This window comes from Sceloporus undulatus, chromosome 1, assembly GCF_019175285.1.
Source record: "Sceloporus undulatus isolate JIND9_A2432 ecotype Alabama chromosome 1, SceUnd_v1.1, whole genome shotgun sequence".
NCBI lineage: Eukaryota > Metazoa > Chordata > Lepidosauria > Squamata > Phrynosomatidae > Sceloporus > Sceloporus undulatus.
The window spans coordinates 238,019,023-238,040,875 of NC_056522.1; the positions used below are offsets into that span (position 1 = coordinate 238,019,023).

The 21,853-nt window shown below is 38.8% G+C and overlaps 1 protein-coding gene across 1 annotated transcript in view; it reads right to left on the reverse strand.

Annotated features, from left to right (window-relative positions):
• The window catches only part of KALRN (kalirin RhoGEF kinase), a 695,315-nt gene that overhangs the window by 213,328 nt on the left and 460,134 nt on the right, over positions 1-21,853 (reverse strand). Inside the window, 2 exon segments of the mRNA XM_042446189.1 lie at positions 4,739-4,913; positions 10,823-10,992. Of these exon segments, the coding sequence (XP_042302123.1) occupies positions 4,739-4,913; positions 10,823-10,992 (345 nt within the window).

Here is a 21,853-nt window from a genome sequence, read left to right on the forward strand (position 1 = left end):
CCTTTATTTACAAAGTGCTGTAAATTTACACAGCGCTGTACATAGAGTATTTTTAATTAGACGGTCCCCTGCCCTCAGGCTTACAATCTAAAAAGACACCACACAAAAGGAGAAGGGAGTAGTGGTGGGAAAGGGGATGAGGTCCAGCAGTTCCTCTCTACCTCCAAGGCCTGGACCAAGGCAGATGGACTGGAGGGAGGGCTTGGCTTCATAATGGATGGTTTAATGGTTACAGTCTCTTAATTTATAGCCTGGTAAATTTAACTTATAATCATATAAGCCACAGGAAGGTATAGAAACAAGATTTTAAAAAATGTAAATGTTTTGTGTAAAAAAAAAGAACAATAAAATTTATTTCAGTATATTGTTAGAGGTAAGATTACCATGACCAGAAGCTTGAGGGTAATTAAAGGAATTGTACAAATTAAATTCTTTGTGGAGCATATAATAAAGTTAGTACAAATTAGCTTGCCTATAAGTGACTAGTCTAGTCAAGCAGAGATGCCCTGAGTTCCAGGTGAAAAGTAAAAAATAAAGGAACAATGAAAGGGGATGGTGAGAGATTTATCTTCAGGCTTTGCTTGTTTGTTCATTGTTTGCTAGTTACATTATGTTGTATATTACAGACATTTTGACTCCCCTTAAAGCACAGATCAGTACACCTTAAATCAGTAAATCTATTTCACACAATAGCATGAAACTGTTAAAACTGAACAAAGACTTCATAAAATCTGCATCTTAATTCATCTCTATTAGGGTGAATGTTTTGTCTGGTTATTTCTGTTAACTTTGCCTCCTTGGATATAGTTTCGTATGGATCAGTCTCAGTGCTAATGAACAGCTCTTCTAGGAAAAGAATGTACACCACTTTTTCAACTAATGAAACAGCAAAAAGTATTTTTATCATAAGAAATGTATTTATCTTTGGTGAGTAAAGTGGCTGAGAGCCTCCGCCAATGCTGCTGCCAAGGAAGATGGGAATAAAATGTGTGAAAATTATAGCAGCAGTGGCAGGAGCACTGCTGGTGGCGGCAGGAGCAGCAGTGATAGGGGGACAAACTCCAGGGAAAACTCTACTATAAGGGAGGTATACCTCAAATCTTGGGCAGATAAGGCCCTATGTAGTGTAGCCTTACTGCCCCAGATTCAGGGGGAGTATGGGTATTTAACAGGCTTTTCAGCAGTGTAGAGTGGGCCTACATAACTGGCAAGGTAGTCAACTGAAAGTGGGATAAAATGTAAGCTTTCAACTGACACAGTGCTGCCAACTGTGCTCAAGACTGAATGCTCAAGTAAAGAAAACTGTACAACACATTAAGGTACACAAATGCCTTGGCATCATTGTTCTGTTGAAAGAGATAGGAAAAATATGATAAAAATGGAGGAAACAAGAATTGTAGCAAGCAGAAACATAGGGGTTGCAGTGTGCCTATGGTGGTTGTCAGAAACTCTGAAACCTGAAGCCAGAAGAATGGTGCAAATCGAATGCATTCACAGTGCCAGGTTTTCAGGAAGAAGTTGAGATCATGTGAATTTGGTTTTCTCTTACATTTTGCCCATCCTACTGAATTAACAAAGCAGCACCCAAGATGTAAGTGTAAAATTACAAGGAAGTGTGCTACTTAAAGTTCTGTATTGCTGTAAAAATATCCACCACCAAAATGACCACCAATGGCTTGATGCAGAGACAAATCAGATTGCTGACATATATCCGGATTGGGAAAGGCTGAGTTATGTAGTACAAGCAACATGAAACAAAACACCCTGTGCCCACTCAAAATCTGTGCATATTAAAAATCAAGTAGTGTTTTCAATGGCATTGAAAAACAAAGTGAATTTAAAGAAAAAAGAAAAAAAAGCAGGTCCAGTGTGGTGTAATGGTTTGAGTGTTGGACTATGACTCGATAGGGTAAGATTCAATTTCTGCTCAGCCATGGAAACCCACTGGGTATCGCACACTCTTAATCCCAGAAACCCCCATGATTGGTTCATCTCAGGGTCACCATAAGTTTTTAATGACTTGAAAGCACACAAATTCAAAGTAGACCTATGAACTAAATCCAATATTGCACAGGTCTTGCACCGTTAGTGCAACAAAAATCCCTTTCCATTGCAGAAAATTTCCGCCCACTTCCCCAGCATAACAAAAAGACCAGTCCAGGGAGGAGTGGTCATCAGCCTCACAGGATAAATTTTTGGTGTCCAGGGGGCTGGAGTGGAGAGGGAAGACTGCCTTCCTCCACTTCCACTGATGGAAACAGTTTCTGCTGTAGTGAACTGGTATAAAATACCCATTGGAACAGTCAAGTCACTTGACATTATATTTACTGTATAACTTGCTTTACAGGTAATCTGGTTCTCTATTATCAGTGGTCATAGTTTAGTCATGAGCAGTTGTGCATTTGTTTCCTATTTGGAATTAATACTCTTGCAAACCTGCAACCTGTTCTCTTGATCCAATTCCTACTCGTCTTCTAATTTCCATAGCTCCCTCTTTTCTCCCCTCGCTTCTCCATATCTTCAATCTCTCTCTCTCTCTCTACAGGCTCCTTCCCGTCGGACTTCAAACATGCTCTCATTCCCCTAATTCTGAAAAAACCTTCTCTTGACCCCTCCTCTTTGTCTAGCTATCATCCGATTTTTCTTCTTCCCTTTCTTTCTAAAGTTTTGGAACAGGTTGTTTATTCTCGCTGTCTTGAGTTTCTTGAAGCCAACTCCATCCTCGATCCTTTTCAGTCTGGTTTCCGCCCACGGCATTCTACAGAGACAGCTCTCACTAAGATCTCAAATGACCTTTTACAGGCCAAGGCTAATGGCCTTTACTCTGTCATCCTTCTTGATTTGTCTGCAGCCTTTGACACCGTTGATCATTGGTCTCCTAATTGACATACTCTCTGACCTTGGGTTCTCAGACTCTGTTCTCGACTGGTTTAGATCTTATTTGTCAGACAGATCTTTGTAGGTGGTTGCAGGTGGTCAGACTTCTTCTCCTGTTCCCTTATCTGTTGGAGTTCCCCAGGGCTCTGTTCTGGGTCCCTTCTGTTTTCTCTCTAGACACTGTCCTTAGGTAAACTCATTAGCTCTTTTGGTTTTTCCTACCATCTGTATGCCGATGACACCCAGTTTGTATCTTTCCACCCCGGACCTTTCTCCAAGGCTTGAACAGCAAGTTTCGTCTTGCCTCACAGCCGTCTCGCAGTGGATGCACCATCGGCGTTTGAAGCTCAACATGTCCAAGACGGAGCTTCTTGTCTTTCCTTTTAAGTCCACACTTCAAAACTCCTTTTCTGTCTCTGTGGACAACATTCTATTCAACCAGTCCAGCAAGCCCATAGTCTTGGTTTTATCTTTGACTCTTCTCTGTCGTGTATCCCTCAGATTCAGACCACAGCCAAGGCTTGTAGTTCTTTTTGTACAATATTGCTAAAATCTGACCTTATCTTTCCGCCTCTACTGCCAAGATCCTGGTCCATGCCCTAGTGATCTCACGACTTGATTACTGTAACATCCTTCTGGCAGGGCTTCCTCTTTCTCACCTCCGCCCTTTAATTTCTGTCCAGCACCAGCTGCACGCATTATCACATCCGCCCACCGCTGTGACCATATCTCTCCTCTGTGTTGGCATCCCTTCACGTGGCTCCCACATGCCTTTCCGCATTCAGTATAAGCTCCTGCTGTCAACATTTAAAGCCCTCCATGGACTGGCCCCTCCTTACTTATCAGACCTTCTTTCTCCTTACCTTCCAAACTAGGGCCCTCCGTTCTGGTAGTCAAGGTCTACTGTCCTAGCCCAGGATTTCCTCTGCCCCATCTTGGATTCGCCCCTTTTCACTCACTGCCCCTCACTCCTGGAACCTTCTTCCCCCACGAGCAAGAGCCATCACTTCTTTAACCAGCTTCAAAACGGAGTTGAAGACCATCCTGTTCAGAGAAGCCTTCCCAGGCATTGCATAATTGTCGCTTACTATTTGATGTTCTTTTGGTGCCTGTTTTATTGAATCATTTCCTATATTGCTATGTATTTTATATGTATTATCCTACTAGAAAGGCCCCTTCCCCACCACCACTCCCTTTGTGTCGTGTCTTTTTAGACTGTAATCCTGAGGGCAGGGAACCGTCCAATTAAAAAGAATGTATGTACAGCGCTGTGTAAATTTACAGCGCTTTATAAATAAAGGTTAATAATAATAATAATAATAATAATAATAATAATAATAATAATAATAGTCTACACACATTTTACTTGGCTAATATTTTCTGAGTAGGCATTCTACAGCTTGCAAAATGCAGGACTTCTTCAAGTGACCATTTTCACAAGCTTTCTCTTCAAATGTTTGTGATTCTTTATCTCTAGCACCCACTGGATGTAGACCCTGTCACTAGCTGTCACTCACAAAAAATTCTGGACCTCTACTTTGAACTAGAAGCCATTTCTACAATACTGTATACCTTTGGGAACACAAAATAACTGCATGAAAAAGCTCTTGGCTGACTGTAAAAATTATCATTAAAAACAGACAAAAAGTGATAATCAACGTTTTGGTTCTTTTTGCATGTTTTACAAATTATTTTGTTTCCAAATATACACAACCAATCTCACGCAATTGTCACCCATCACATCCCAAAATCCTATTTAATAGCACTATATCCTTTTTCGATGCAGGCAGCAAGTTACTTATTACAATTCAATCTGTGTGAATGTGTTTTTTTAATCTAAAATGTTCAGTGAAATTGTTACCTCAATGGTATACTGTTCAAAAATCCGGAGCTGAAGAAAGATGTCTAGCTTAATTTTCCTCTCGTGGAAGAGTTCTTCCATCTGTACCTGGGCTTCATCAAGCTGCTGGAGGACTGATTCAATGTGGCTAATGGAACTATTGTGTGGTGTTTTATTGTTGGAGACTGCTGAATCCCTGTGGTAAAGTTAAAGAAGGATGGTTAAAACCCATTCTTGGAAAAGGCAAAAATTAAATGCTCTCAGTTCTTCTAACAGCTGTAAAACTCAAAGGATGATGAAAGTTATATACAGGATTCACTTCTTTCAGTTACAGAATGCCTGCATTTCCAGAATGTTACAGTTAATTGTTTGCATCCTTCCATATCCGGCAACATTTTGACCCCTAAGCACTAACAAGGAGTTGGAAAGAAAAGCAAAGGGACTGGATAACACAAAAACTCTTGACCACTCTTATTAGCAATCCTAGATTTTCATTCAAGAGACTCCACTTCTCTGGTTGTACTCATCCTACTTCAGAATTGTCAACTTCAGAACTGTTACAAGCACAGTGTGCAAAATAGTATGATAATTGCAAGTATCCACTTCATGTACATGACTAATACAAGAGGTAACTTACGTTAGTATGAGAAGACTAGAATTTTAAAATTATTTTTATCAGAATGAAACCAAAATTCATAAAATTGTGGGCAAGATGCTGCCTATCCACAAGGCAAGATGTTACAAAAATGCAGGAGAGGGGGGCAAGATGTTACAAAAATGCACTGAGGAGTTCAAATTGACCTTGCTCCCATGACAGACATGGAATGTAACTTTAAGAAAGAAGATCTTATTGCATTTTCCTGTCGCCAGGGAGTACACAACCCATTTGCAACCTGGGCTTCTCCGGGTTCCTCCCACCTCTTTTCAAGAATGGAATTTTCTCATTCTTGAAAAGATGCAGCAGAAGCTTGGGTTGCTCAAGTGGCTCCAATGGGTAACATGCTGATTCTGTTGATTGAAAGATTGGCAAGTTGGCAGATCGAGGCCTGAGTGCTGCATGATGGGGTGAGCTCCCGTCACTAATCCCAGCTTCTACCAACCTAGCAGTTCGAAAGCATGCAAATGCAAGGACTGTAGATAAATAAGTACCACTTATCAAGTGGGAAAGTAAACAGTGTTCTGTGCAATCATGCTGGCCACATGATCACAGAGTAGTCTCTGACAACACTGGCTCTTTGGCTTAGTAACGGAAATGAGCACAGCCTCCTACAGTGCAGGACCCAACAACCTTGTCAATGGGGAATACTTTTACCTTTACCTTCTTAAAGTTACATCCTGCATCTATCATGAGAGCAAAGCCAATGCAATAAGCTCCTTAGTACAGGCTAGTCCATTTAACTCTGTGCCTCTCACTCGTCTATTACATCTTAAGACTGATGAGGTAAACTTCATCACATCTTGCTGATAAAGAGATTTAAAGATCTCAAAAGCTTTTCCAAATTTTATCTGCATTTTATTGGTATTAATTATGCATTTAATACTCCCCATTAGTTTTATAGAATTTATTGGTATTTACTGAAATATTAAACTCTGTGATTTACCATAAGATCACAAAATTAAGTTTTAAAATGACACTTGAATCATTTTTAAATACTGAACCAGTTTAAAAAATCATTAAAAATAGAGTGAGTAAAATTATTATTCCAATACCATGTTTGCATTGAGATAAAATATACCACAGCAAACAATTCTGAACTAAGTGAGAAGAGTCATCTGACTTGTTCTGCAATGGTGATAGCACTGCTATGGATAAAGACCTTTGAGAAGCATTGCAGCTTTCCTGTTAGCTATTAAGCCAACACAGATATCCAGTTCTTGGCTCAAAACAGAAGGACCAAAAGGTTCACCAATGGGCTGAATTGGGGGGGGGGTGTTGTTTACACAAAACAGCCCCAAATGTCGCTGGAAGGCATGCCAACTAGAAAGAGTCAGGCCAAAATGAAGGCTGGCTCAAGATTGTGGTGGCAGCCTGGATCAGGGCCAGGTGCATGTGGTTGCTGTGGTCCTGCAGCCATTGGGGTGGAAATGGCCTCTGGCTGCTTCTTTTGGCTCGTATGTTTGAGTCCCTTGATTTACAATGGTAGTTCATTGCTACTGATCAAATTTGTAGTCTTGTATTATACTTTTTCTGCTTTACTATCTCATATTTAACACTAAATATTTAACACTAAATAGGAACCTGAGGAGGCAGCGGCCTCCCTCCCTTCCTTCCTCCCCAGCCTTCAGCCTCCTTCCTGCGACCCACGGAGCAGCCTTCCTTGTCCGCCATGTCGGCCAAGGTGCGGCTGAAGAAGCTGGAGCAGCTGCTGCTGGACGGGCCCAGGTGCCATGAGAGCGTGCTGAGCGTGGAGGCACTGCTGGACCTCCTGGTCGGGCTCTACACCGAGTGCAGCCAGGACTCGCCCCTCCGCAGGGACAGGCTGGTCTCCGACTTCCTCGAGTGGGAGGACAAGCCCTCCCTTTATCCACCATCTTGAGGGAGAGAGAGGCAGGCTAGCTCCACCAGGCCTGCCTGGAAGAAGAAGAGCCCTCCCTCCAGTCCATCTGCCTTGGTCCAGGCCTCAGAGGGAGAGAAGAATGCTGGACCTGATTCCCTCCCCCCCTCACCATTCTCTTCTCCTTTTGTGTCGTGTCTTTTAGATTGTAAGCCTGAGGGCAGGGAACTGTCTATTATCCCTCCTGTTGTAAACCACTTGGATTCCCAGTGATTGGGCGGCATATAAATAAATCCTATTATTATTTATTATTAAACAGATGCTTGGAGTAGTTGCTTTAAGTTGTCAAACAGATTTTGATTTTTAAAAAAATTTTTTTTGTGGAGCTTCAAAATAAAAAAATGTTTTCCACAACCTCAAGTAATAAACCCTGTTTTGAATTGGTCAGTAAGCTTCATCAACAACAAAAATGGATTTTAGAGCAAGTACTGTAAGCTTGGGCTACTGTGCAGAAAGAATGAAAGGAGTGAAAAATTGAAAACTATTAGCTAGGAATCCACTGCTTGCTTTCACTGCTTCCTTCTTAATGCTCCTTCGTACACACAGTCATAGTGACTGGACTAGTGGTAAAAGGTTATTATATTAGTTTCCCAAAAGTTATAAAATGGGTTTTGGGATAATTCTAATAACAAAAACACCTATTTTTAAAAACTATGTTACTAAATTTAAGGGAGAAAAAACTAAATTACTAATGGTATTTTATTATTCTGGGTTATATAAACCCCATTCATATGTTTGCTTGTTTGTTTGTTTATTTATTTAATATATTTATTTCTATCCCGCTCTTTTTCCAGGACTGGGACTCAATTAACCTTAACTAATAGGCTTGGTGCTAGAGTTTCACAATGGACCATAACTAACATTACTTGCATATTTGTGTGTGTGTGGGGGGGGGGGCTCACACAGGAAATTTTTCAGTTAGTAGATGTCTAATACTATTTTTTTAATTAAAAGAGTTTGTGCTATATATTCTCCCACAATCACTTGTGAAAATACCACTCAGATCACACTCTGGCAGATGCTACAAGAATGATATGAGAGCCAAACCCACCTCTGGTTATAAACCTAATTTGGTAGACAAATTAGTTTTTCCCTGTTCTCTATTCCTTTCACTTTGCTTCATAGAATTTAGTGGGACACACTTACAACCAGATGTCGTCTTCTTCACATAATCTTTGCCCAGGATTCTGCTTCATATGGGTAATTTATAAATTTTAATTACAGTGTAAATCTGGAAGGAGTTCTCAAGCAATTCCAGTAAAGTGGAATCAGAGTGATATGATTTACTATCATCTAATAATAATTGCTAGGGGAGAGTAGTTACTGCTAATAATATGTCAAGTGACCCATCCCCTTTGTGGTTCCCTTTCATGGACTACAAAGTGTTTGTAAGAGGAGATTTCAGCTATTTTTGGTGGCAAAAGGCACATGCTTTTTTCCAGAAGAGAACTCAGTAGAGTTCTTTTGAATCTATACTAGGCTGGGGGGAACAATCTCCTCTCCCCCAGTGGACTGATACTGGTGACTTTCTGGAAGGAACCAATGGCCACCAGTGCTCCCCTGTATCAGTGGTTCCAGTAAAGGGGGGGGATCTCCTCTAGTTTAATTTTACTTATTTATTTAAAAGATTCACATACTAGTAAAATATGCAAAGTGGTTTATAATTAATTTTGCAAAAACAGTAAAATATAGGAATAAAACCAGCCCAAACATCATCAGCACTGAGAGATTCAATCTATGAGCAGATAAAACATAATCAGGTGCATTTCTCAAACCTCCCCTAGACTACAAATCATATTCTAGCTTAAGAGGATCAAATGAGAATCAAGTTATTTCCTATCCATTCATTTGCACAGTATAGCAAGGAAGTCAGAGGTGGCAAGAAAGAGAGAAGGGGGTGGAGAATGGAAATGGCAGGGTGAGAAAGAGATTCCCTGCAGACTGTCAACATGTGAGCCCTAATAGAGTATTTATTTATTTCATTTATATCCCACCTTTCTCCCTAGAGGGACCCAAGGTGGCTCATAGATAAAACCTTTAAAATTGTTATAAAATTCAAACAAAATGTCTATATATAAAATCACATAAAATATAAACAATATAAAAATAATATACAATCACATAATTTATACACAAGTTATACCCTGCAAGATAGTCCTTAATTAAAAAAAAATGATCATTTACCCTTGCATTAATTCATAAACAAATAAATAAATAGCAGCCTGCTGGGGAAGAAGGTGTCAGATCAGGCCCTGGTAGTGGAGAAGTAGATGTTGAATGCCTAGCCCCTGCACCATTTTGCCAATGATCATTTCTCTCCCAAAGTTACTATTCCCTATGTGAGGGTAAACCTCACTAAATAAAATGAAACAAAGCATTATATGAGACTTGATCACAGTTGTTTAAACTTTTAGGACTGTTACAGACTTGATCACATTTTTAAAACCTTTATGACTGTTAACAGTCAGTGTGACAAAGAGAACATTTACAGCCCTCTATGAAAACCCCATGATAGATTCACCTTAGAGTTGCTGTAAGTTGGAAATGACTTGGAGACCAAATAACAACAAATTATACAGAGAGGCCCCCCTCCCCATATTACTTAATTGGAAGTTAATATTTTTCACTATAATGGACATTACTAGCAAACAGGTAAAGACTGATAACAACTGTTTGAAAAAACAAACAATTTACTTTCAGGGCAAAGCTAATGAAAACCTGTCCTAGCCAACTGCAAAGAGCTAGAATAGTTAAGACTAGAGCCATCTTCAGAAAGACTGCTGTATCTCAGCTCCTGTTTAATGAAGTGCATCCTGAATGGTGTGAAACAACTGGTTGCATCTGCATTGCAGAAATAATGCAGTTTGACACCACTTTAACTGCAATGGCTCAATGCTATGTTATTCTGGGATTTGTAGTTTTGTGAGATATTTAGTCTTCTCAAGGAGAGTGCTCTGGTGCCACAACAAACTACATACTCCAGGATTCCATAGGATAGGGCTATGGCACTTAAAGCGGTGCCAGGTTGCATTATTTTTGCAGTGCACATGCAGCTTATATCTTCTAATTCATGATGAAAGTGCAATTATGAGTAGCAGGCACTTTTGTAAAGATATTAATATTCTACATGCCCCCACAGAGCCTCCTAAAAGAATTCTTCTGAAGAGTATAAAATACTATATTCAGAGTTACATGAAACCAAATTTTATTTAAAATTTGCCAGACACTGCTTAGCAGAAGTAAGGAGATAAATCACTAGGCCTCTGTTTATAACAGTTTAACAGTGTTCAGTTAATATCCACTTCAAAAATATTTACACTTTAACCACTTAATCATCACTTAGCTTCATATCCATTACACATGGTGGCCCAAAGTGATTTAAGATTATTTTTAGCAGTCTCTACAAATCATTCTTTGCCATTTCAATAAAACAAAATATTTTGAATCATGCAAAGTAAAATAACAGTGCAGTGAAAAAAAAATCTCCCATTAAATACTAAGTTTTGCCTTTTTGCTCAGCTGTGCTCCTGGCACCATATAATAAATTTACCTGAGCTGCTGGATTAAATCTTCACCTTCCTTGATTACATTCAGGGTAGCATCGAGAGTAGCTGTCTGCTGCTGCTGAAACTGCTTAATAAGCTCTTGAACAGCATCTACAGAATCAGCGCAGACATCTTCCAAGAGCTCCTTCTGGAGATCTTCCATCCATGTCCACAGCTGTGAATGAGAGAAAGACATACAAATCAAAGAACATGGAGTTGGGTGGGGGAGCAAAAAGGAGAGGGAAGAATTGGAGGGGGGCAGAAACTGGGTATTAACCCTTTGATCCTCTAAAATCGTCTCAAAGAGTATTAATCAGAATACTACAAAGCACAGCATGCCAGATGCTAAAGAGCACAAGATATTACATGTCTTAACCAACTGTCACATCAGAAGTATCACATGAAAACGATTGTACACTATGTCACTTGAAATATGCTGTCATTTTTCACTTTTTATTAGGTAAAGAGAGAACATACAGAAGAAGAGAAACATACACCATAGAACTGTAATTACAGGAGATAATCAAAATAATTAAAAAAAACTTTGGGTGTGTATTGTTTATGCTGTCTATTTCAACAGAAGATAAACTGATTCAATAAATATTGCAAATAAGTATTTATTTATTTACTGTAAAATGGGTTTACTATTGCCTGAATTTTACAAAATGTTGAATTTTCATCAATGAAACAATACTCTAAATTCCTTTCATTGATAGGCTATCATACCGTTGTTGTTGCATTAGCAGCAGTATTAGTAGGATTCATGCAGAAGCTTTGCTTGTAATAATTTTTTGTGATTGCTTTGTGAAATAAATAATTTATATAAATAAATAAATACTCCAAACTTATACTTTAATTGATATGATATCACATTGCTGCCGCTGCTGCTTTACTTGTAATAAATCTTGTGATTGTTATTAATACCATGAATTTACAAATTATTTTTTCCTACTTTATTAGCCGAATAGAAGTTAACAAACTTCACTTGAATTGATACAAATTTATTTTGACTGATTGACTGATTGGTTTGATTAATTACCCCTCCCCCATTTTCTCAAAGCAAGATCCAAGGTGGCAATCCTATCAGGGCCAGCACTATGCTTAGGCAAGGTGAGCAACTAACTCAGGTGACAAATGCTGGTGGGAAGCATTAGTAGCCTCTCATCTATTTCTCGCAAGTCTCTCAACAATTCCCGTCTAACAGGCTGTCCCACATAGCTTGTCCTCACTGTCTAAACTAGCCTGTTGCTGCTTTCAGGGATGATAGAAGGCATGCCCACAGCCCATGTTGAAGTAAGCTATCCCACATAGCTTTTATATATAGAAGACTTGTTTGTTGTTGTTAACTGCTCTTGAGTCAACTTTGACCCTGTGGATGAGATTTCCCCAAGCCCCCCTGTCCTCAACTGTTTTGCTCAGATACTGAAGGCTCAGGGATGTGGCTTCCTTGACTGAATCTATCCATTTAATATGCAACCTTCCTCTCTTTCTACTTTCCCAGTATTATTATCTTTTCCAGTGTGTCATATCTTCTCATGATGTGGCCAAAGAATGACAGCCTCAGTTTGGTCATCTTGGCTTCTAGGGATCTGCTCAGCTTTTAATACTGAGAGGGGGAAGGGGAAGCCAGCTCCATCAGCCTTCCCTGAAAGAGGATCCCACCCCTCCATCCACCATCATCCAGAGGGAGAAGGGTAAGCCAACTCCATCCGGCCTTCCCTGAAAGAGGATCCCACCCCTCCATCCACCATCATCCAGAGAGGGGGAAGGGGAATCCAGCTCCATCCGGCCTTCCCTGAAAGAAGATCCCACCCCTTCATCCACCATCATCCAGAGATGGGGAAGGTGAAGCCATCCCACCTGGAGGGAGTGAAATGGCAGGCCCAACACCATTGGGCCTATCCTTAAGATATAGAGCCTTCCCTCCAGTCTATCTGCCTTGGTCCAGGCCTCAGAGGGAAAGATGAACTCCAGAACCTGATCCCCTTCCCCACAACAATTCCCTTCTCCTTTTATGTTTTGTCTTCTTAGATTGTAAGCCTGAGAGCAGGGAACCGTCTAATCAAAAAATTGTATGTACAGTGCTGTGTAAATTTACAGCGCTATATAAATAAAGCTTAATAATAATAATAATTTGTTTGATTTTCTGCTTAACTGATTGTCGATGGTATTCTCAAATCTCTTCTCCAGGACCACATCACATCTAAGGATGGTTTCTCATTAAGATTCACTTACCCGGATTTCAATTTTATTCAAAATGTGTCAGGCTTCATACCTTGAACATATTGCAATTTAACCTTCTGATTGCTGTGTTACGTTTACCATGGAATAAGCATACACCAAAACATTAGTTACACATATGAAATGTTTTGGTTCATGACAACTGACTTATATAAATGTAACCAAATCCAAAATTCTGTGATCCACTTTCCTAGGCTAGATCCAGTATGCACTATTGCAATTAATTTCTTTACAGTTACTTCACTGGGGAAAATACATTGAGACTGATGGATAAATAACATTTCAGACATATCACAGATGTAAAGGCATCAGTACTTGTCAGTACTGGTGCAAACATGCACAGATGTTCTCAGACTCATTTCTCATTTGAGAGACATGTTTCTTTCAGGTACAAACTACAAATTAAAGCTGGAGTTTGGAAGTAATCTGTTTAATATTTTTTTTAAAAAAAATACCTTAAGAGTTGTCATAATGATAATAACATCAATAGTATGAGTAATGATAAACATCTGATGTTACCTCAGCATAGTACTTTGGCAAAGGGGAGGGATATGCAGTTAGCTGGCCACTTGCTGCTCTTTTTAGATATTTTAATAGTTAAAAAAACGTGTTGGTCATGTTTAATAAAATGCTGTTATAATTCCACTAAAAGCTGCACAAAAGATTAATTTTAACACAAACATTTCATAGTAATGTTAATATCAACATGCTCTAGTTGCACACTGGAGTCACACATAGTTCTGGAAAGAAATGCATGCAATATGATGTTATTGTTAATGAAAAATGGATTCAGAAGATGTTTGAGGGTATCAGTCTTCCTTCACTGATAATTTTCTGTTTGAAATCACCATCCAGTATTGCACGCATGTTTACAAAGGTGAAGTACATTCTCAAAATTGTAACAGGCAAAGGGTTAAGCAGACTCTCTGCCAACTGTATTTTTATTCAAAACTCTTGCCTCCTAAGACTGCTTTTAGCAAGTAAATTCTCAGGGGTATACAACAAATATTTGTATACAGTGTTTATGTGCCCTTTAGTTCTTTGTGATCAGTTTTTTTCAAACCTACTGCTCACAGCATAGTAGTTCAGATTAGGGCTTTATGAATTATCCTCATTTCATCCTGCTGGTCCTGAAGGGTCTTCTGGCTCTATGCATATCTTCCTCTACTCCCCCAGACAATTTCGATGGTTCCTCCCATCGTTAAAACTGGACTTGCCACTTCATTTCCATACACAAAGGATTCTGAATTTGAATTGACATTCTCACACACTAATGACATACATAGGTCTGTTCCTGGCTTTCCACTCCACCAAATGCATCTGAGGAAGTAGACTTAAGTCTACAAAAGCTCATGCTGCCAGCTTTTTTCTTTCTGTTAGTCTCATAGGTGCTACAAGATCTCTCAACATACTGATTCTACAGACTAACATAGCTATACAGTCGGCCCTTCTTATACACGGATTTTTTATACATGGATTCAAGCATCCACAGTTTGAAAATGTTCAAAAAAAGTATAAATTTCCAGTATCAGACTTTGATTTTCCATTGATTATAAGGGACACCATTTTGCTATGTCATTATATTTAATGGAACTTGAGCAGCCACGGATTTTGTTATCCACGGGGGATCTTGGAACCAAACCACAGCAGATAACAAGGGTCCACTGTATCTTTGAATGGTTCCTCCATGCAGCACCCACTACAAATTTTGCACGCCCCTCCCCCCAAAAAATTCTTGTATTGATTTTTGTACATATAATTATGAATCTGCACCAAAAATATTGTACCTTACTGAATCTCATCCCTCCTTCTCACTGGGACCTCTTTGCTGTACTTGCAAAAATCTCTCTCTCTCTCTCTCTCTCTCTCACACACACACACACACACACATGCACACCAAATTCAAAAAGAACTTTCTTCCATAATATTTCTGATACAACTCAGTCATGGATTGGAGAATATTGTTTCTTGCTATCCATAATCTTCAACAGAAATATTAATGGAAGTCTGTTAGTTCTATCTTTCTGCCTGCAGATTCTGCAGGCACTTGTTCACTCAACCACACACAGCTTCTGTTACACTGAATTATCAGAATTATGAAGTCAAATAGATCCTATTCAGATTTCTTTGATATCCATAATTTGGACACCATTTGGAAATTACCATCCTAAGGAATAAATCTATTAGATGTCTGATATATTATTTGTAGTTGAATCAGGCACTCTTTCACCAAAGAACAGAATTAAATGTGGCAGCAGGCTATAAAATATGATAAGCTGTTTTATAACAATTATATCTTGCTATATAGCCCATTGCCCTCAAGACAGTTAAATAATGAAGTGTATTTTTGTCTGTCTTTGTAACAGTGACCCAAATACACTTCAGATTGATCCACTAATTCTAAGCAGTCAGAGCCAACAGTTAAATAATAATCTGTTCAAATTGCTTAGAGTACCCACGAAGCTGCTACTCCCCACAGAGAACAATTTGTAGAATGATGGTCAACCCTTTACATTCCTGAGTTTTTACAAAATATTTCTAAGTCATACTAGGTTGTTCTTTGCCAAGCTGGCTGAACGAAGAGTACAGAAATTGCACCAACAGCTAATAATCAAATAGTTCAGCATTGGTTAAATCCCATTGTTACTACAGGGTCAGAAGATAGATGCTCTATTGACAAGGGAAGTCTTGGACAACAGATTAAATTGATGGATGATTTAAAGTAATTCTGAGTCTGAAGCCTTAATGGATTCCTCCAATTCGTGGGTCCAAAGATGTGCCACTTAAGCTAGAGCTGCACTAAGAATGACCTTCTGTAACTGGGTTTCTACTCTAACAGTGAATAAATTTGTTGAAAAACAATCTCAAGGCCATAGGACCCCTATAGCCTTAAGCCCAAGGGTGATGTCAGAAGTTAAATCAACAGGGATACTGAAGAGCTGAGGAAATAGAAGATAACAAAGTAAAAAAAAAAATACTGCAAAGGATGATGAAGAAAAAGACTAGGATACCTTAGAGCACATATCATACATGAGTCAAATGAGTGATTCTGTGGACAAAGGAAAGTCTAGGCTACATCAATAGAACAGTGTCCAGACTGAAGGAAGTAAAAGTATCACTCTATTCTGTTTTGATCACACCTCACCAGGAATACAGTGTCCAGTTCAGAGCACTACAGTTCAAGAAGGAAGAGCTGAAAGGTCTTCGGAGGAGGATCATCTGGAGAGGCCCTTCTCTTTCATCACCCTCTCAGGCTCATTTGGTGGAAATGGGAGGATACCTTCTTGGTGGCTGCCTGCTCCTACACTTTGGAACTCCCTCCCTAGAGTGGCCAGGAGGACCTTGGCCATTTTCTCCTTCCTACTGCAGGTTGATACATTTCTGTGCCATCAGGTTTTTGCAAACTAAGAGGTGGTGCAGACCACCCCTGAAGGGGCAGCCTGCAGCCATCTCCATCTTCACTAGATTGAGGTCGCAGGAACTGCACCCTGTGGCCCTAATCTGGGTTTTCTGCAACACTAAAAGGAGCTGCAAAAAGCGGCTCCTTTTTGTACCCTGGAAAGGGCACTGTAGCTGCCAGTGCTGTGGCTTTATGGCACTTCTTTGGTACTGTGTCATGTGGACACAGTGCCAGAGGAGTGGCATGATGGCCATGTGGTGTGGTGCATGCATCATGTGGATGCCATGCCTCGACTCCAGCCCCAGGCCAGCCTTAATGTCCATTTTGCACAGCTCCTAAGCAGGGCCATGCTTTTAATACTGCCCAGTTCTTATTTAAGGCTAGTATATAGTCTTTTAATGCATTTTAATAGTTTTAATGTTTTAACTTTATTAATCATTTAATTGTTTTTTAAAATCTTACATTTATAGTTTTATTAATACTTTCTTTTTATGCCCTATATTTTGCCTTGATAGTCAATCAATCAATTTTTTTTTTATTAATGCTTAAGCCAAAGGTTTACTTTTAGACTGTGAACTACACTGGCCCTACTATCTTCAGGGCATTTGTTCAAACATTAGACTTGAAGGAATTACTAATAAGGCAGCACCTTGGTCTTCCCATGGGGGATTGCTTGTGACCATTTTTGAAAGAATGATCAGCAGACAATGGTGAAATAAATGTATCACATTTCCAACATGTTGAGCTTCTCCCTTATGACATAGGTTTCATTAAACCACTCTCTCTGTGTGTTTTTGTCCTAAATGTAAGTGTAATCATAGAGTGGGGGCAAAGGCAACTAAAGACAGGTAAAAACCATGTCACCATATGTTATTCCCACTAGCATGAGTCCCATTCAGTAGAAAAGCAGGAAATAAATCAAATCAATAAAGTATGTCAGTCAGAAAGGTGAAAAGCACTAAAATTATAACCACCCATCTCCAGAGCAATGCAGTGGTGGGTTTATTAGTGTTTTTATTTCATGCCACTGATAAGCATTTTCAGCATTGTACTGTAAAAAGGGATGAGTGGAACTTAGTGTTTCCACTCTAAAAGATTTTGGTAAAAATGGATTTAGACACTCTGAGTATACCAGATGACTAATACTACTAAGTTCACAGCACATATATAGTGCTTTTATGTAGACTGAGGAGATAGCTAACAGCACTGCCTGCCAAACATGCTAGCAGATGTGGTGAGACTTGAACCAGTCTTCTGGGACACTTAGAATCATGCTGTATTTGCTTTGATTCCTAGTGCCTTTCTCTCCAACACAAAAGTTTTCAGGATGCTAAAGAGCAATTTGTTTACTCTGTATGTTTTCCCTTAGCATTTTCTGAGGCCTCCAGCCCACCTAAAAGGCCAGTGAGAGCACTGACTCTTGCTTATGCATAGAAGACTAGTAGGAGACACTGGAAACATTATGGAGAGCTACGTTAGCCCTCTCATCACATCATTTCCAAGGCTTCCGAAGTGCCGAGAGAGCCATCAGTTCAAGACAGCAGAATGCATGGCAGTATTATGTTCCCACTTTAAATACACTTTGAATTGGCCTATCATTACAAGTCTGAACTGTCAAGGTCAAGGTAAATTCTATGCTTACTTTATAGCTGAAGGAAAAAATGGGTGAATGCAATCAGCATCAAAATAATTATTCCAGATTTTTAAAAAGTGACTACTAAATATGCACCTCCAACAGAAGTAGCACCCTACACTGAAAAGCAAATGATTTATTAGACTTTCTGGAGCAGAAATCATGATGTTCCTACCCTTTCCCCTATCTCAAAACATCCCATAAATCCTTAGTCAAGAGCTGCTGATTCCCCAGCATCTATATTTCCCCCCTCTGGTATGTACTATCATTTGCTAAACATGACAGATGACTTGATTCTGAGAGACGTCTTCAAGTTTTTTCCATGAGTTGTGACTGCTCTGAATCATTCTTTAATAACTTTCTCAGGGTTAAGCAAATTATAGTGCTTCTTCTTTGACAAAAGGATAGTCCACCTTCTCAAAGGATCACATTGATTTCTGACATTTTATAACCATTTAAATATTTAACTTGATACCATCTCTTGGCAAAAGAATACACCATAATCACTGTACTAGACTGACAAGTAGCTAAGGTAAAAGAGATGTTAAGGACAGCAGTGATCCAAATAACCTCGTTTGTGATTGATAGGTTGGTAGGAAAAAAAATATTAAGAACAGTAACATCCAATAAAAATGTCCAATAAAAAGTAAAAACAATTGGTTGATGTTTGATCCAGAATTCATTGGAATATATTAGTTTCCTCATTGTCCAGATTGAATTTATGTATTTCTTCTGGTAGATGGTAGAAATTGTATTATAGTAATATTTTAGGATGAGCTGAACTGAAATTACTTGAAAGAAGTTTTCTGAAGGAACTTCTTCAGAATTTTCTTTTTAAAAAACGATGTTTTGTAAAGTACCATCTGCCAGATTTTTGTCATAGCCTTCAATTCCTCCACAACAGCCCAGGTATAAGGCATTATGAGGAATGCACAATGAAAGTTAAGTTGCTAATACAGTTACTATTTCTCTCACTCACAAAGAAAACAGTTTAGGGAAATAAAAAGAGACTATTAAAACTGACGGGTGCTTCCACCCACCTGTCCAGAGCCTGTTGAAGAATTTCCTTTTCCTTTGAGGAATAAGCAGAATAATATTCTCAATGTACTGCATGAAAACAGGGTGAAGAATAGGGGTATGCCATTTTCACTCGGATCCACCAGTAGTTCCTTGTACTGAAAGCAAACTATGCTGTCAGTGTCTTTATATTTAATATTTCTGGACAACAAACAATAGCCCCCTATCCCACCCAACTTCAGTAATCCTATAAGTTAAAAGGTGAGCACTGTTGATGAACTATCATAAGCATAGTACAAAGTTAAAGATATGAATATCTTGCAAATGAATAACAAATAAACACTGATATCCTTTGATTAGTATGTATAAAACCTGACCAACACTAGAGGTGATAATGATGACAATAGAAAACTATAAACTAATATGCAGCCAGGATGTAGTCACAGCAGAACTTAACTGCTATAAAATGAATAAACAAAAAACTATGATCTTTTCTCTTCTGACAAATACCCAAGGACTGAAATGAATGGACTGCCAGTCTACAATAAAACAGAAACAACATGTTATACTGGCTACAAATGCTTAGAGATTTCAGAGGACAGCAGTCCTATGCAATGGCCCAAAATATAAATCCTAATTCTAGGAGAAATATTAATTCACAGTCATCATGCTATAGTGTGATAGCATTGTCTTTTTTAAAAAAAAAATCCTACCTAAGTTTGGATACAATCCCCAGGCAGGAATGTTTCATCTTCCAAGTATTTCTTTAGCTCCCTGTCCAAAACAGCAGGTTAAGTACACAAAAAAGAATAGACCTCAGGGAAGACAAGGCCTGCCAAAACCGCTGTTAGAAGACATCTCTAAACATCAGGGGTGTGAGTAGGGGGATGCAGGGGATGCAGACCACCCCAGGTGACACCCTGGGTGTGTGTGTGACACCACTGCTCCCCAAACATCTGCTTTTGGGCAGAAATGAGCTGTGGTGTTCATTTGCATTCCTTTAAAATACTGAAAAGATGGTGTGGGTGGGGTGAGGCTCAGTCAAAGGTTTTTTAAAATTACTTAATTGTTTGTACATTATAAACCTCCTTTCCTTCATCATTACTATTTCACATCTGTTTGCCTATCACCTATTTGCTATATATCCATAATTCTGTACTTCCCTTCTTTTATCTGATTTTGTAATATATTGTTTCCCTTAATATTCCCCACTTCTGATTTAATTAATCCGAACATACTATTTGTCTCTCCAGTCACTTATTGTAAGCTCAGTTGTTTTGGATCTTTTTAAGTAGATAAATCTCTGGTGACTCATCTGATGAGTCATTTTCAAGATTTTCTTTATTGTAATATGTGTTCTTTTAAAAAAAATCACCTGTGGACATTTCTGCCACAAGTGAGACAAGGGTCGTTTTGCTTGTTGCCATTTTCATCATGTCTTTCGCTCTGTTTTGTCAATGTTTGCAATCTTTTGATGGGTTAAATACCATTGGTGGGACATTTTCAAATAGTTTTCTTTTAGGTCTTGACATTTTGTAAAGTGTTGCATCCTCTTCCTTGAATATATCCAACTTTCCAGGTCAGTATCATTTTCTATATCCATGGCCTATTTTATCATAGACTCTTTAATTTGGTCTTGTACTAATTCTCTGGAGAAAAGTATTTTATTGAATTTTGCTGTCTTTTTTACCTTCTGTGCTACAAAACATTGTGTAAAATTTTCTTCCATCTTCTTCAAAGCTCTCAATTTTAGATTAATTTTGAATCTTTCTTTTAATTTTGTGTATAATAGCAAATGCATTTTGTGATCTAATTTCTCAAATGCTTCCAATGATTTCATTTTTTATTTGTTTTCCTTGCTCTTTACTGAGATGTCTCATATCTGAGCCATGTATCTAATGATTTCCACCTTTCATAGAATGCTTCTTGAGGGGATAAAAATTAAATTTTACATTTTAAGTTAAACAAAATAAAATTCAAAAGATGTTCTTTTACAATTTTCTTTAAAAACATCACATTTTAGCCAATTTTCTATTTAAGCACATGAAACTATGTATATGTAAATATATTTAAACGGTGCATGCGATGTTGTTGTTATCCGCCCTCAAATCGATCTCAACCCATGGCGACCCTGTAGATGAGATATCTCCAAGACTCCCTGCTCTGCTCCACTGCTCTTCTCAAGTCCTGCAAATTCATACCCATGACCTCCTGATAAGTATAATTTTAATGTTGCTACTTCTTTATGTCACAACTATTATCATTACCTTCAGTGATATATGAGAATTACAATTTATGAGTAACATTAGTACAAAAAACATTACTAAGAATTCTGTATGGTGTGGTATTGAAGGAGGTCAAAGGGGAGAGGTGACGCCTTGAGTTACCGCACTGTGTGACACCAACCCCTGTGATATCACTGCTTAACATGCCACATTTCCCTCAACAAACTATTGGGTAGTAAGAGAAGAGCCCTCCCTCCAGTCCATCTGCCTTGGTCCAGGCCTCAGAGGGAGAGAAGAACTGCTGGACCTGATCCCCTCCTCCCCACCATTCCCTTCTCCTTTTGTGTCATGTCTTTTTAGATTGTAAGCCTGAGGGCAGGGAACCATCTATTATCCCCTCCGTTGTAAGCCGCCTGGATTCCCAGTGATTGGGCGGCATATAAATAAATCATATTATTATTATTATTACTACTACTAGTTTATTTATATTTTCCACCTCTTCCATGGATCGAGGTGGCAT